Below are 16,708 nucleotides of genomic sequence, written 5' to 3'. Positions count from 1 at the left end.
AAAGTTAGTAACTCATGTATGTCAAGCAGCAAATGGATATCAAACCCAAGATCTTTTGTCCTGACTGGCCAATAAGTACATACTGATCTTTACTTACCCTCCTAGACAGGAGCCTTAACTCTAAGCTCATGTTCTAAGATACACTGATTTTATTCCACTAAGTCTGCTGATGAATTCGTGATAATGGAGCAGAACAAGTGGGCAAGAATGACTTAAATCGGTGGCCAGTGTTTAAATATGCATGGTTTTCCAATGTTGTTTATTTGAATAAAGATACATTTGGTTTTCTTTTTGTAATATACAAACCTTTGGATCTCTCTAATGTAAGTCAGCTTAGTCCTAAAAAAGATTTAAAGAAATTATGGACCACTGACCTGACCTGTGGAGCTGCCCAATTTGTCTTGAATAAGCAAGAAAAACACACAAAACAATTGGAAGATAATACAAAAATCACAAAGCTGGCAGAGCAGCTCAAGTGGTAGAGCACCTGCCTAGCAAGAATGAGGTCCTGAGTTCAAAACCCAACACCTCAAAAAAAATAACAAAAATAAGACATTACAAAATCATATATAACCAAAATAAAGACATAGTAGAGGATTTCAGTAATGGCTACAGGTGAATTTTGAGGACAAGTACAGATGTTGAGCAACCTGATGGCAGTCTACCATCCTTTGTATTCTAGCACCAAAAACAGTATCTAGCACATGGATACTGAGTAACATTTAACCAAATGCAAATACTCAAAGTTGTTGTATATTGGCAGGCTCTCACACAATGGGTGAAACTCAAATTATATGTACTTGGCAAAGCCTTTGTTTTTAGTCCTCAAACCATTAGGACTAAAGAATCTATTCTCTTCCTAATGGACCATTTCTTCTACTTTACCTCATTCATATCCTAATATCAAAATCAGTGCCATCAAAATACCTAATAAAACCTAAACCTTTGCCATCCACATTCCAATGTTTTTACTGAAAAGGACAAAACCGGGATGCATGATGTCAGAGGGCAGAATTTCCTAATGAAAACTATTAGCCAGGTAATGAGGACCGAAGCTACGGAGTCAGGTCCACCCAGGTCTAAATCCTCAATCTAACTTACCACACTTTCTACATCTCATTTTCCCATCAGTACATGGAATAACAGTAGTTGCCTTATAACCTTCTTAAGAGGCCCAAATGAGATATCGTAAGTAAAATTCTTAACCTGACACCGAAAAGGATTCATTAAATTTTAGATAAAATTATTTATAGGGTGAGACTCAAACCTGCTTCATTGTGTTATTGGTGAATTAATCTACAGTGTCCAGCACATAATACTAGCTTTTAAACCTTAGTCATAACTTTTATCTATTTCATTGGCAGAGATCTAAAGTTTAATAGTCCACTGGTATTTTCTTTGAGGGAGGGGAGAAGTACTGAGATTTGAACTCAGAGACTCACGCTTGCTAGACAGGCACTCTATCACTTGAACCCATCCCCAGCCCCACAGATTTTAAAACTAAGCCTGTGAATACTTACCTCTCCTGCTCCCCAGAATAAAGCCTGTAAATTTGTATTACACAATCTCAAACTTTCTTCTCAAAATTTGTACTCATGAGTATTTACATTTCTGTGGCATTGAAATTAGTGGGTTCACTATGTTTGTCACCTCTTTGGGCCTTGGTTCTTCTGTCTGTAACATGAGGAACTGGACTATGAAATGTCAAGGGTCTCAGGCTGGTGGAGTGGCTCAAGTGGCAGAGCGCCTACCTAGCAGTGTGAGGCCCTGAGTTCAAACCCCAGTACCACCAAACAAAACAAAACAAAACAAAAATCTCAAGGGTCTCATCTAATGTTGTCTTCTGTCTCATCACTCACAGCATGACAGCAGAAACTTGAACATCTTGGCTTTGAATTCTTCAAAGAAATCACTGATTATTAAGTAATCTGAAAGATCTTTTGAGGGTGATGTCTGTGCCTTCTGTTACCATCCTCCTGTTTGCACTCCTCAAATCCTCAATGCATATGTGGTGGATTAAATGTGATGCTTAATAAAGTAAATGTTATGAACTCAGAATGACAGCTTCATGAATATCTACAACACTTCCAAGGCTCAAATGTTCATAAAATGAATTATCAAGCAAATGCTAAACTATCATAATCAAATTAATTTAAAATATTATTCCAAATAGGGTAATTAATTTAGAAGTACTGTATATTTTTAAAAGTCCCTATCCGCCCTCTCCTGGTCAGTTGTTGAAATAACACCAAATTAAAGCATAAAATGATACAACCTTAAACATGAAAATACAAAGTAATTCAAACCTGATGTTCTTATGAGACTTTTTATGTGAGAGAGCCTGTGCAGAGTCAGCAGAGAAAATACTCAAAAAAAGGAAGTTGGTAGAACCTATAAATGATACCATGGGCTATTGCTAGGCTCCATTTCTATCTGTAAAACTGTTTTCCAAAAAAACTCCAGCCAAGTTTTAAGTCTACCCACAGGTATAGTACACTGTTAGTATTCTAAAAAATCAAAGTAAATGAAAATTTTTAAGGTGCTGAAAGGCAGCCTTAAAAAGTACCCAAGATCAACTTTTATCATTTTAAAATTCAAATATTAGGGCTGAAAAGAGTGGTTCCAAAGAATGGTTCAAGTGGCAGAATGCCTAGCAAGTACAAGGCCCTGAGTTCAACCCCCAATACCAAAAAAGATCTAAATATCATTATCACTGCTACTGGCCTTTCTTATTTACTAGGAAACCAAAATTCCTTGAGTCTATGTTATCTCTGAAAACTGGGCAAAACAAAAGGTAGGTCTGCAGAATGCTTGTGATACAACATGTACAGCACACACAGGTGTCCACAGTAAGCTGAAACTGTTTACTCTGCACAAAGCAGTGTATACTGGAACTGGAATCTGGATCTCCCTTACTCATTACTCAGGTGTCTTCCACTTGCCAGTACTTAAAAGAGGATATATTTAAGTATCATCTTGAAATTTTGCCCACCAATTTTGTTTAAGGGCTAATTCAAATAAGACAAGAGTATTTAATGACTCTCTAAAGTCACAATTTGAGAAAGAGAACTAACACCTCCTATTTATCACTTAAAGTTCATTTTGAAACTTGGTATGAAACATACCCAAGTCCCAAGTGAAGATAATATGGACCTCAGGCTCAGTCTTTAGAGTATCATGTTATTACACTCATCAAAGTAAAAAGTTCTTTGTTACAAATTTACTTCTGAGAACATTAAATGAATCCTATGCTTGAGACTGAATTACAGAACATCCTCTTTCTTGCCTAAATTAAAACCTAAAAGAGGCTGAAGTGATATGTATATTATAATAACACATATAACTTAACTTGGTAAAGCCAAGGCCAAACAAGGAAATAAGAAGTTTAGCAAACAAAAAAATTGAAATTCCAACAACTTTGAACCATTATATGCTCAGAATTTCTCAACCTCTGCACTGCTGACATTCTGAGCCAGATCACGCTTTGCTGTGGGGCAAGGGGGAGGGGGCGGTTATCCTGTGCACTGTGGATGTTTAGTACTTAAACCCATTAGAAATCAATAATATCCCTGTCCAAGTTGTGACATCAAAAATATCTCCAAAATGTTCCTGGAGGAAGGGGGTCGATCACCCTCCAATTAAAAGTTACTACAGTACCAGTAAGACAAATGCATAAAACAGTGCTAGTTCTTGCCAACTGAGAGACATCACCTCTATTCCAAATGGCTCCTGCTATCATGTTAAATACACATGAATGGTTAATAAGCCAGATGTTCTCAATATGTAGACCAGAGATAGACCACTCAAACACCTAAATTTTACAATTCTATTCATAAATCCAAATGACCTTTAAGGCTGCTTGGCAATCTTGCCATATTTTCCTGGGCCATTTACTTTCCTAGCCCCTTAGACTAAGAAAGTAAGTTCCACCTAAACTGCTTTGTCAGGGTCACTGAAGGTATCTGTGCAACAAAATCCAATGGCAATTCTCAAGGCTCATCTGAGAAGAATCTAAGTGTCTCTGCTTACTCCCCTTCCCTTGAAACATTTTCTTTACTTGGGTGTCAGGACTCTTGGGGTTTTCCTCCCATCTCTCTAGCCAGTGCCCCACACTCTTCTTTATCCTTGTATGAACCTACACTCATTCTCATGGTTTGAAGTCAACTGATTTCACAGCTTAAAATACTATTCATGCACTGACCATACAAAAATTTACATCCCTTCCTGAACTATGAACTTCTATACCCAACTGCCTACTCACATTTCCATTGGGATGCTTACCAGACACCTGAGACCCAACAAGCCCCAAATGAGCTCATGGCATTTTCCCCAAAACCTGTTCTTCTGAAAGTCTTCCTATCCCAGTAAATGATTAACTCCTTCCTCCCAGTTGCTCAGATCATATACACAGGGATCACCCTTCTCACACCTCACATCCAATGCACAAGCAAGTGTTGACAGCTGTCATTAACATTCTGCCAGAATCCAATTATTTTCCCACCTTCACAGATATATACTGTTAAAAACCACACTCTCTATCGGAAATATCAACTCTCTCTGCTTTCCTCCTTGCACCCCATCTCTATGGCAGTCTGTTCTCAACAGCAATCAGAAAGAACCACTTATAAACCTAAGGTGGATCATGTTACTTCTGTACCCAATGGCTTCATATCTCACTCATAATAAAAGCCAGAGTATCCACAATGACCCACAAGGATCTCCTACTCTTCCTTCCTCTCTGACCTCATCTTCTGTTACTATGCCCCACCCCCTTCATTCCCAGGTTTAATACACCTGGTGTGTGGATCTCAGAGCCATTGCACTTACTGTACAGCCTGTCTAGAATGCTACTGCTCCAAAAATTAAAAAAAAAAGAATGCTACTGCTCAGATGTTGGCAAAGCTTGCTCCCTCATTTCCTACAAATCTTTACTCTTTCTTAGTGAGGTTTTGTCTATCCAAAACTGCAGACTCCTGTCTCCCCACGCACTTCCTATTCCCCATCTCTGCCTTCCTATCCTTTTCAGCAGATGTCACTATTTCATTTCATGTATTTTGTTTGTCGTTTGTTCCCCTCACGAGACTGTATGCTTCATGAAGGCAAGGATTATTGCGTTTCTGATCACTACAAAATCTCCAGGGCTGGAACAGTTCCTGGCACACAGAAGGTATTAATGTCTATCTGTAGAATGAATGAAAGAATAAGGTAAGATTAAAAATAATTGCAAAATTTAACATGTGCTACAAAAAGTGAAGAAAACTGGACATGTGCACTGTCTAAAAGGTGGTAAACTCTTCAGCTCTAGAAAATTGTTACCATGCCTTGCAATGTACAAAAGAATCTAGAAACCTCAATTTTTATGGGAAAACTGCCCATTTTTGAGTTAAACTGGTTATTATTATTATTATGGCAGGGGTTTTGAACTCAGGGTCTCATGTTTGCTAGGCACATCCTCTACCACTTGAGGCATTCTGCCCCCAAAAAGTTACCCCACTTTTAATGGTAACTTTAAAAGAAGGTTTTAAACACTATGTAGTCCAACAAAACACATCCACAGGCCTGACTGTCACACAGGTCTTTAGTCTGTTATCTCTTGGGGAAGCTAGTGGAGCCCAAAAACTCTGTGTAAAGGACGTTCCATTCTTTCCTGCCCCCATGTTACTGTCCTTTTCCAGGATATGCCATATATACTAGGGAGTTTGGGCCACCATCAAAGGAATGAGAATAAATACATAACAAGAAATCACAATTTTCAGCAGAACAATTTTAAGAAATAATATGAGTTGAGTGCCAGTGGCTCACACCTATAACCCTAGCTACTTGGAAGGCTAAGATCAGGAGAATTTCGGTTTGAGACCAGCTGGGGAAAATTGTTCGAGGGATCCCCATCTTCAAAATAACCAGAACAAAATGGACTGCAGGTGTGACTCAAGCGATAAGAGCACCCACTTTGCAAACTTGAAGCTCTGAGTTCAAACACCAGACCTACCAAAAAAAAAAAAAATCTCATAGGAAGGAGTAACAAAGGAGTAATGCAAGGGTTGAGGTAATAGGTTGACTTTAAGAAGGTAAGACTTGAACTGAGTGTAAAACACTTCAACAGAGAACAGATAAAAGGGCATCACAGACTGAAGGAATAGCAGAAGTAAAGGTGTGATTTAGAGGGTATGTTTTTGTTTTGTTTTGTTTTGTGGTACTAGGGCCTGAACTCAGGGCCTACACCTTAAGCCACTCCACCAGTCCTTTTTTGTGATGGGTTTTTTTGAGATAAGGTCTCAAGAACTAGTTGTCCAGGCTGGCTTCAAACCACAATCCTCCTGATCTCTGCCTCCTGAGTAGTTAGGATTACAAGTGGGAGCCACTTGTGCCCAGCTTACAGAGTATCTTTAAAAAAAAAAAAAAAAGCTTGAAGATCTATAAGACATTGTCTGAAAGAGAATACAGTAGGCTGAATAGTGGTCCCAAAAACAAATGCACATCCTTATCCTCAGAATCTGTGAATGACAGAAGATGTGATCCAGTTAGGGATCCTGAGAGGAAGGAGCTCTTTCTGAGTTATCTTGCTTTGCCCTAAATGCAATCCTGAGTCTTTATGAGAGGGAGAGGGGGCTGGCAGAGTGGCTCAAGTGGTAAGAGTGCCTACCTGGCAAGCATGAGGCCCTGAGTTCAAACTCCAGTACCACCAAAAAAACAGGGAGAAGTTTTGATACACATACACACAAAAGGCCACATAATGACAGAGCAGAGAAAGATGCAGTCACAACCCAAAATATCAACCACCAGAAGATGGAAAAAGCAAGGAATGGATTCTAGATTCTCTCCACAGCCTGCAAGGCAGTGCAACCCTCAAATAACTGTTGATTTGAGACTTTCAGCCTCCAGAACTATGAAAAATAATTGCCAGTATCTAGCCACATAGTTTGTGGTGATTTGTTTCAGCAGTCCTAAAAAACTAACACAGAAACTGTTCAGATCTGTGACTTTAATCCTGATTGAAAGATCTGGCTCATGAATTCAAAGAAAATGTCACATTAAAAAAAAAAAAAAAAAAAAAACCTTAGTAAATCAATAGACATATCATGGAATCAAAAATGCCCATCTATAAGAAATATTTGTTTTAGTACACCATCAGTTTAGAGCTTATTGTCAAACTACAAATATGGTCAATATTTCATTTTTCAAAAATAAATGTCAGAACCTGGTGTCAGGCATGGTGGTACAAACCTTTAATCCCACACTTGAGGCTGAGACAAAAGGATAGCGAGTTCAAGGCCAGCCTGTGCTACAACAGGAGTTCAAGGACAGCCTGGGCTACACAGCAAGAACCTATCTCAAAAAAACAAAACATAAAAATATAAAATAAATGTCAACATACACTTGTTGTATTTAAATACTTTCACTGAAAATATTAAAATAAAGGATTATTAAATTAGACCGTTCATTTTGACCATGGCTTATGGTTCTTAGAGACTGCCTTCACTTTCATGAAATACAGTGCAGTATTTAAGAGTGAAGTACCACACTGTGTACCTCTCACTTTCAAATGGTTCAGGAGAGGAAAAAACAAAGCATGAATATTTATGGAGACAGCTAATGTTATGTTAACTGGAGAATACTATAATGTTCCTTCAAATTTCCTGTAGAATTGAATCTTTTCCAAGTAAGTAGAGTGAAATATCTCATTTAGTGCAAATACCACTGCCCAACATGGTTTTCAGCATTCTTCATGTGGTTCATTCTTTCGTATCCACTATGTCACCAGCATTACAGTGCCCCACGTCTCACAAACAGATGCTTATGTTTAGCTGTGATGTACCAGTGCACAGACTGCCACATGGAGGATTATGAAATTACCAACAAAACTAGGAATGCATTTTTCTGGGAAGATGTTTTCACTTTCCTCACACTCTCAAAAGAGTTTGTAATTCAAATTTAAGGACCATTATCGGGCTAGTAGAGTGGCTCAAGTGGTAGAGCACCTGCCTTCATGATGTCCTAAATTCAAACTCCTGTACAACACCACTCCTACACACAAAAAAAGGATCACTATCCTAAAAAGATACAAACCTACAAGTCTTCAGGCACTTCAGACAACAAGGTGATGTTTAATTAAGACAGCACAAGCCTTGGGCCAGTGGCTCATTCCTGTAATCCTAGCAACTAAGAAGGCAGAGATCAGGAGGATCATGGTTCAAAGCCAGCCAGGGCAAATAGTTCATAAGATCCTATCTCAAAAAAAAAATGAATCACAAAAAAATGACTGGTGGGGTGGCTCAAGGTCAAACCCCAGTACCACAAAGGAAAATACTAAAAGCATAGATGAATGAAAACCAGAGATCATTTAGTTTGGAAAAGTCTTTGAGGGGTAACTTGGTACAAAGAAAAACAGACTAACGTACATTTCAATTTCTTATCTTCTTGCCAGCTGTTCTATAAAAGTAAAACCAGTGGCTCATGTCTGTCATCCTAGCAACTCAGGAGGCAGAGATTAGGAGAATCACAGTTTGACTCCAGCCCCAGGCAAACAGTTCAAGAGACCCTATCTCCAAAATACCCAACACAAAACACGGCTGGTAGAATGGCTCAAGTGTGAGGTCTGGAGTTCAAACACCAGTACCACAAGAAGAAAGGCAGAAATCTCATCTAAGAGTGCAGAGTAACTACCAAATGCTTAAGATCTGGATCCCGCTGAAGGAACTTCATGGTAGTAGCACCCCTCACCCACTGCTAGGCACTACAGTAGACATCTTACCCACTACTCTCTTAAGTCTAAAAACCATCTTCTAAGGTAGATATGATTCTCTCTCTGTATTTTATTTTATTTTATTTTTTTGAGAAATGAATTCTGAGTCTCACAGAAGTTAAGTAAACTACTCAAGTCCACAGCATTTGTCTCTGGCAAAGACCTGAAATCTGGCCCTATCTCCTGCAACCCAGTATTTATTTAAATACATCACAGTGCTATCATCATTCTTCATAAAATTCTGTACTGTGACATTTCCAACTTGGTTTTTCTTGTGGAGAACTTTAACCTGTGTATGACCTAGTCACTAACACCTTCCAACTTTTACAGTAGCCCTTCTATTTCTAAACCATCAAGATATACTCTTTCACTCTTTAAACTTAAACTTTAAAATCACCTCTTCCAAAAAGACCTCCCTGACAAACACCTTTTAAGCTCACTGCTCTGTCACTCCCATGATGGGATAGAGTCACAGAAACTTTTGTTGAGATCATGTAGAACGCTATCAGTAAGTAACAAAACTTCTAAAATGAATCCATCAGTAAAACAGAAGACTCAGAATTTAAAAGAGAAAACTGTCAGCCTGCTACTAAAAACAGCCTGCAGAAATAAAACTATAAGGTTTTATTTAGCCAGCAGCACTTTTTCTTAACTTAATGTGATGCCCTTAGATAAGGAAAACATCCTACCGACTACCACAGCCCCTACAACTCTCTCATGCATGAACTTCACTCATTTCTATTGCTTGTCTGGCATCTGTATGTCATTAATTTTTCCAAATAGTGACTCTAATAATGATTTCTAAGACTTGACATGACTATCATGAGCATTATTTGTACCATTCTAATTAGTTTTCATTTGGTCATTTCCTTAATTAGAAATTCCAGAATGGGGATTCATAAAATATATGCAAAGAATCTTAGAGATTATCTAGCAAAATTTTTTGAGGGGATGGAAGATTGGAAAGGGGTTTGAACTTAGGGCTTCATGCTTACAAAGTAAGCACTCACTGCTTAAGCCACACCTCCAATCCTTTTTACCGTGGTTATTTTGGAGACAGGGTCTCATACACTATTTGCCCAGGCTGGCCTGGAACCACAATCCTTCCAATCTCAGTCTCCCAAGTAGCTAGGATTATAGGTGTGAACCATCAGCACCCAGCTATCTAGCAAAATTTAACACTCTATGACATGAATAAAAAAGACTGCAGCCTATTATCTCTAATCAACAAAATTAGAGATAATAAAGGGTATCACAACTAACACCAGTAAAATCCACAGGATCATCAGGGAATGAATACTTCAAAACTTATATTCTAATAAACTGGAAAATCTAGGAGAGATAGGTAAATTTCTAGACTTATATTATCTGCCTACAGTGACTCAAGAGGATAGCAACCACTTAAACAGACCTATATCGAGCAATGAGAGTAAAGCAGTAATAAAAATTCTCCCAATAAAGAATAGCCCAGAACTAGATCATAGCTGAATTCTACCTGACCTTTAAAGATGAAATAATACCAACACTCCTCAAATTTATTCATGAAATAGAAAGGAAAGGATCTCTATCAGATTCATTCTCTGAAGACAGTTTCACCATGATACCAAAACCAGACAAGGACACAGCAAAAGAAAAATGTTCTTTGATGATCATAGATGCAAACCGAATTTAACAACACATCAAAAAGGTCATACACCATGATCAAGTTGGTTTCACTGCTGTGATACAAGGACAGTTCAACATACACAAATAAATTTAAGGGCAAAAATCGCATGATCATTTCAACAGACACAGAAAAAGCCTTTGACAAAATTCAACATCCCTTCATTATTAAAGCCTGAAGAAACTAGGAATGGAAGGAATGTATTTCAACATAATAAAGGCTATCTGTGGCAAACCTATGGCCGACATTGTACTAAATGGTGAAAAACTAGATTCATTTCCTCTAAAATCAGGAACAAGGCAAGAATGTCCACTCTTACTCAATACAGTGTTGGCCAGAACAATCAGACAAGAGAAAGAAATAAAAGGGATACAAATAGGAAAGGAGGAATCCAAATTATCTGTTTGCAGATAATATGATCCTATTCTTAAAAGACCCTAAAGACTCCACCAAAAAACAGATTTGATAAACACTTTTGGCAAAGTAGCAGGGTACAAAATTAACTTATCAGTAGATTTCCTATATACCAAAACAATAAGCAGGCAGAGAAAGAAATCAGGAAAACTATCCCATTCACAATAGCCTCAAAAATAAATAAATAAATACAGTATCTAGGAATAACTGCAGAGGTGAAAGACCTCTACAACAAAAACTACAAAACCTTGAATAAGACACTGGAAGATAGAAAGAGCTCCCATGTTCATGGATAGGCAGAATTAATATTATAAAAACGATTATCCTACTGAAAGCAATGTATAGATTCAGTGCAGTCCCCATCAAGATTCCAATGTCATGCTTCACAAAAATAGAAAAATCCATTCTAAAATTCGTATGGAAGGACAAAAGAACCCAAATCGCCAAAGCAATTCTTAGCAAAAAAGAGCAATGCTGGAGGTATAACAAGAGATCAAATTATGCTAAAAAGTCACAGTAACAAAAACAGCATGGTACTGGCACAAAAACAGACATAAAGACCAATGGAACAGAAGACCCCAAAATAAACCCACTCAGCTACAGCCATCTGATTTTTGACAAAGAAGCCAAAAACATCCATTGGAGAAAAGATAACCTCTTTAGCAAATGGTGCTAAGAAAAAGAAGAAAAGAAAGGAAGGGAGGAAAGGAAGGAAAGGAGGGATGGAAGGAAGCAAGGAAGGAAGAATGGGAGGGAAGGGAGGGGTGGAGGAAAGGAAACAATAAATAAATGCAGACAAGGATGTGGGGAAGGGGGGATCACTCTTACACTGTTGGTGGGAATGTAAGCTGGTGTAATCTCTATGGAAATCAGTATAGGGATTCATCAAAACACTAAAAATAGGCCAAGCACTAGTGGCTCACTCCTGTAATCCTAGCTACTCAGGAGGCAGAGGATCAGAAGGATCACAGTTCCAAGCCAGCCCAGGCAAATAGTTCATGAGAACCTAACTCGAAAAAACTCATCATGAAAAAGGGCTGGTGGAGTGGCTCAAGGTGTAGGCCCTGAGTTCAAACCCCAGTACTGCAAAAAGAAAGAAAGAAAGAAAATGCGGTATATATACACAATGTCATTCGAAGAAAAATGGATAGAACTGGAGATCGTCATTTTGAGCAAAATAAGTCAAACTCCAAAAGCCAAATATTCCATGATTTTGCTTATATGTGGAATGTAGGTCTAAAATGATAGCAATAATGATGAAAATGGGACATAAACACAAAAGAGGGACTATCAGAGGGGAATCAGTGGGAAGGGGGAGGGGCATGACAGGGTACTGGTAGGTGACGAGATCTAAAGTATTACATGTGTATGTATGAAGATAGCATAATGAAACCTACTTTGAGGGGAGCAAATGTGAGATGGATGGATGGGACAAATGGCAGAAAAACAGTAGAAATGGCCCTGGGGATGAATGACAGATGTAACCCTGTCCCGTAGTACAAAAGGGACAGATAGCAAAAGTAACTTTGTCTTAGATAAGAGACAGGAATGGATCCTTAAAAGCAAACACTAAGGAGCAGGTTTCTCATACAGATAATAAAAATACAGCAATCTGTCTTCTAATTAAGGGACAGAGAAGACTCTTTAAAGACAAACATCTAGCTGGAAGAATGGTTCAAGTGGTAAGAGCACTTGCTTAGCAAGCGTGAGGCCCTGCGTTCAAACCCCAGTACAGGAAAAAAAAAAAAAAAGGCAAACATCTAAGATTTAAAAAAGACTCCTTAAGGAAGTTAACATAGCAAACTTTCCCAAGATAACAAAAGAGGGCTATAAACGAAAATGGTGTGTCTCACCAAGGTAACAAGCAGTAGTCACAAAATGTATATGACAGGCCTCCTCAAGGCCAGGATAGACTAACAAAACCCTCCTGGAATGTCCAGTCAATAAGGATTGGGTGGAGGGAGCACCGAGGGGGGAGGCAAGCCAAATGGCTGGGTTCAGCAAGAAGTGAATTAGACATCCAATTACAGATGTAACTTCAAAGTAGAGTAGGGGGTGCCTAAGTCAGGCAGAGCCCTGTATTACCCCTGAGACTTCAACTATTCTTTGGCTTAGCTCTTTCACTAAGTCCTACCCCTCAGGGAGCTTTGCTGTCCTTTCAATAAACTTTGTGCTTGTTTTAACTCTTAACTCCTGGTCTGGCATCTTCAATCATCAACTACACCAGGACACAAACTCAGGAACAACACTCCAGTATCACTATGAAATACTGTTTGAAAACAGGGGGGAGAAGGGGGTGATGAGGGAATATAATGGAGGGAGTAAACTTGTTCAAAGTACACTGTATGCATCTTTGAAATTTTTACAGTGCAACTCCCTAGGACTATTAATAATTCCTAAAATTAAAAAAAAAAAGTACAAATGACCAATTAGTACATGAAAAAATGTTCAACATCTTTCACCATTAGGGAAATTAAACCAAGAGTACATTGAGATTCCATCTCACCCCAGTCAGAATGGCTGTTGTCAAGGAAACAAACAACAACAAATGCTAATGAGAATGAGGGATCCCTTATACGCTGTTGGTGAGATAGTCAATTAGTGCGGCCAGTATGGAAATCAGTGTGGAGGTTCCTCAAAAAGCTAAAAAATAGAAGTATCATAAAATCCAGCTCTTCCCCTCCTCGGTATATACCAAAGGAATGCAATCAAATTTTGCAACACTATTCATAATAGCTAAGCAATGGAATCAGCCTTGGTATCCATCAACCAATGAATGGATAAAGAAAATATGGTACATATACATAGTGGAGTTTTATTCAGTCATAAAGAATGAACTTATGTCATTTGCAGAAAAATGGATGGAACTGGAGATCATTATATTAAGTGAAATAAGTCAAACACAGAAAGACAAATATAACATGTTTTCTCTTATATGTGGAATCCAGTATTTCAAAAAAGGGACACAAAAGTAGAAGGGAAACTATTTAGAAAGAGGTAGGCATACCAGTGTTTGGGGGGAGGGGAGGCTAAAGAGGGTAATGGAGTGTGAATATGTTCCCCATTATATAGATGCATAAAATGTCAGGATAGAACCTATTAAAAATACAAAAACAAAAAGAGAAAAAGATATAGGACCTTCTATTAAAAAGAAAAAGAAAAAAAGATCACAGCCAAATTGCTCAAGTTATTTCCTCAGTTTCCTAGGAAAAGTTGGCCCAGCAGGGCGCCAGTGACTCATGCCTATAATTCTAGCTACTCAGGAGGCAGAGACTGGAGCCTCGAGGTTCCAAGCCAGCCTGGGGAAATAGTTCACAAGACCCTATCTCAAAAAAACCCATTACAAAAAATTGGGCTGGTGGAGTGGCTCAAGGTGAAGGCCCTGAGTTCAAACCCCAGTACTGGAAAAAAAAAAAAAAAGTTGGTCCAAAACAATTCAAATTATCAAAAATGATCATTTTCCTTTTTATGCCACAGCTACAAACAGAAACAACTATCCCTACTTCTCCAGGCCATGTAAGCTAGTAAAGGGCGAGCTTGTGCATGCACACACACAGCTGTTATATACTAAAGAAAAGAGAAATTAATTTATTTCAATTTTAGAAAGATCTGAGAAAACTTCCTGAGCAGGGATTTGAGTAATGAGTAGGAATATTGTAATATACAAGAAGTGAGGGTATGGCATGAAAAAGCCAAGAAACAAATAAATGCAGAACATATTCTGAAAAAGCAAGTAAACTCAAATAAGAAAGAAAATCAAATATAGACAAATCCTATGAGCCAGTGCTTCCTATTTTCTTCTTTAGCTTACCTCTTCATACCCCTAGGACTCAAGAACCTAAGACAGAGCTAAATACAATGAGACCGCAACAAAAACTTATAATGATAAAATACCAAAGGCAGCTAGGACTTAAAGTGGAATCATTACATGGCATGCACTGTACTGCACACTTCATCCGCATTATCTCTTTTAATCCTCATTTTAAAACTCTACAAGGACAGGCACTGGTGGCTCACACCTGCAATCCTAAGTACTTGGGAGGCAGAGATCAGGAGGATCAAAGTTTGAAGACAGTAGGGGCAAATGGTTGAAGAGAACCTATCTGGAAAATAACCAACACAAAAGGCTGGGGGCGTGACTCAAATGCTAGAGCACCTGCCTAGCAAGCATGAGATCCTGAGTTCAAACCCCAGTACCAAAAAAAAGCTCTCCGAAATAGGTACTAGTGTTATTCTCATATCACAATAGAGACAACTGAAGCTTAGAAAGAATAAGTAGCTATTTCAAAATCAGTTAAAATTTATGTCTCCAAAGCCTTTGAACTAAACCAAAGTAAATGCAAACAAATGCATCAATCAGAAAATGAACCAGATAATCAATCTCCAAATATCAATACTATATTGGACAAAGAAGGTAAAAGAAGCCAGGCTTCTTGCCAGCCCTATGTCAACTGCATTCCCTGACCTTTAAAGGGCGCTTTTTGTCCTCACACCACAAAATACTCTGTAGAGTACAGTATAAAGTTTCAAAACTCCCTCTAACTGAGTGGCATTGGGAAAGTTAGGCTACATTCGAGGGCTTTAATTCCCTTGTCCAAAAAGTGAGTGTAACAGTACCTATGCTATGAGAACGAGGTAACACACGTAAAGAGTGCAGAACAATGTCAGGGAAGAAGTAAACTAAGGTGGTCTACAACAAACTACCTGCTCAAGTAACCACAGAGGTAACTAGAAAAGTTGGAGACAGAAAAGCTTAATCGTGTACAGAAACACCAGACCTGACCGTTCAGAAAGCAAATTTACGAAGCAGGCGTGGAGGTGCACGCCTGAAATGCTAGCACTGAGGTTGAGACAGGAGGATGGCGAGTTCGAGGCCAGCCTAGGCTACATAGCGAGCCGTTGTCTCCAAAACACACGCATTTCCAACAGCCCTGGGGTAATGAGTAAATCCTAATCCCCACAAGGTTATGCAATACTATAGTGGAAAAACAGGGTGACAAAGCGGAGACTCGGGCTGTCATGCTCGCCTCTGACACAGGCGCTGTCACTGACCGAGTAATAAGGAGGTGCTGCGCCCGTCTGAACCCCAAAAAGAGACTTACCCTAAGGCCAGCTTCCCCCGGTTCCTCAGGGTCTGTATCCATGATGCACCTGCAACATTAACACAGGTTAATTCAGCCTCCCATCTTTTCTCCTTTCCTACCTCCCAACCACTAAGAAATCCTCACCCAACTCTCCCAACACGGCCGCTGCCATCTTTTCCGCCTTTAACAGTTCCGAAGAAGAAATCAGCAGCGTGGGGAGGCGGTTCCCCAGCCTGACTCCTTAACTATGTGCCTTGCTGTGGGAAGCGAGAATGCCCAATTTCAGGACTGGATTAAAGCAGCACCAGACCCGCATTCGGGCACCCAGGCGTTCAGGAGGCAAAGCACCATGCGTGCCGCCATGTCCTTCCCAGCCACGGGGAGGCGAACAGGAGCGCGCGGTGCAGGATGGGTCTTGGCACTTGCCGTAGCTGCGGCTCGGGTGGGCGGGGCTAAGAGTTGATTCCGCCCTCTTCCGGGCAACTCGCTTCGGCCCCGGATGTGGGTGGTCACGTGGTAAGACTCGCAGCGGCTGTTGCTTGTACTACTGCGCGGAATGCGACCAGGCAGTGCCCGGGGCCTGTTGAGGTTTGTGGTGTGGTCCTCCGTCTTTCTCCGTCCGCGTGGGCCCCGCACGGGCGCGAACTCTAGGACGCCAGAGGTTTTTTTACAAGACACTTCCCCAGTTCTCCCAAGAGAAAATCAAGTGAAATTAGGTCAAGGTTTCCTATCCTATAGCATTCAAGTCAAGTGTCCTGTAGATATGTCCATTCAATGGCGTAATGGGCTTGGTGGTACATGCTG

General features: G+C 39.5%; 1 protein-coding gene across 2 annotated transcripts in view; it reads right to left on the bottom strand.

Moving 5' to 3' along the window:
• The window catches only part of Mrpl22 (mitochondrial ribosomal protein L22), a 31,665-nt gene extending 15,339 nt beyond the window's left edge, over positions 1-16,326 (bottom strand). Inside the window, exons 1-2 of one of the 2 annotated variants that reach the window (XM_020172755.2) lie at positions 16,049-16,326; positions 15,923-15,971 (exon numbers count right to left, since the gene is read on the bottom strand). In XM_020172755.2, the coding sequence (XP_020028344.1) occupies positions 15,923-15,964 (42 nt within the window). In that variant the 5' untranslated portion in view covers positions 15,965-15,971; positions 16,049-16,326. The remainder of the gene's footprint in view (positions 1-15,922; positions 15,972-16,048) is intronic. The other variant, XM_020172754.2, reaches the window with a different exon arrangement.
• Positions 16,327-16,708: the final 382 nt, after the last annotated feature.

Source organism: Castor canadensis, chromosome 16, assembly GCF_047511655.1.
Source record: "Castor canadensis chromosome 16, mCasCan1.hap1v2, whole genome shotgun sequence".
In the NCBI taxonomy this organism is placed as follows: Eukaryota; Metazoa; Chordata; class Mammalia; order Rodentia; family Castoridae; genus Castor; species Castor canadensis.
This window is presented reverse-complemented; position numbering and strand designations above follow the sequence as displayed.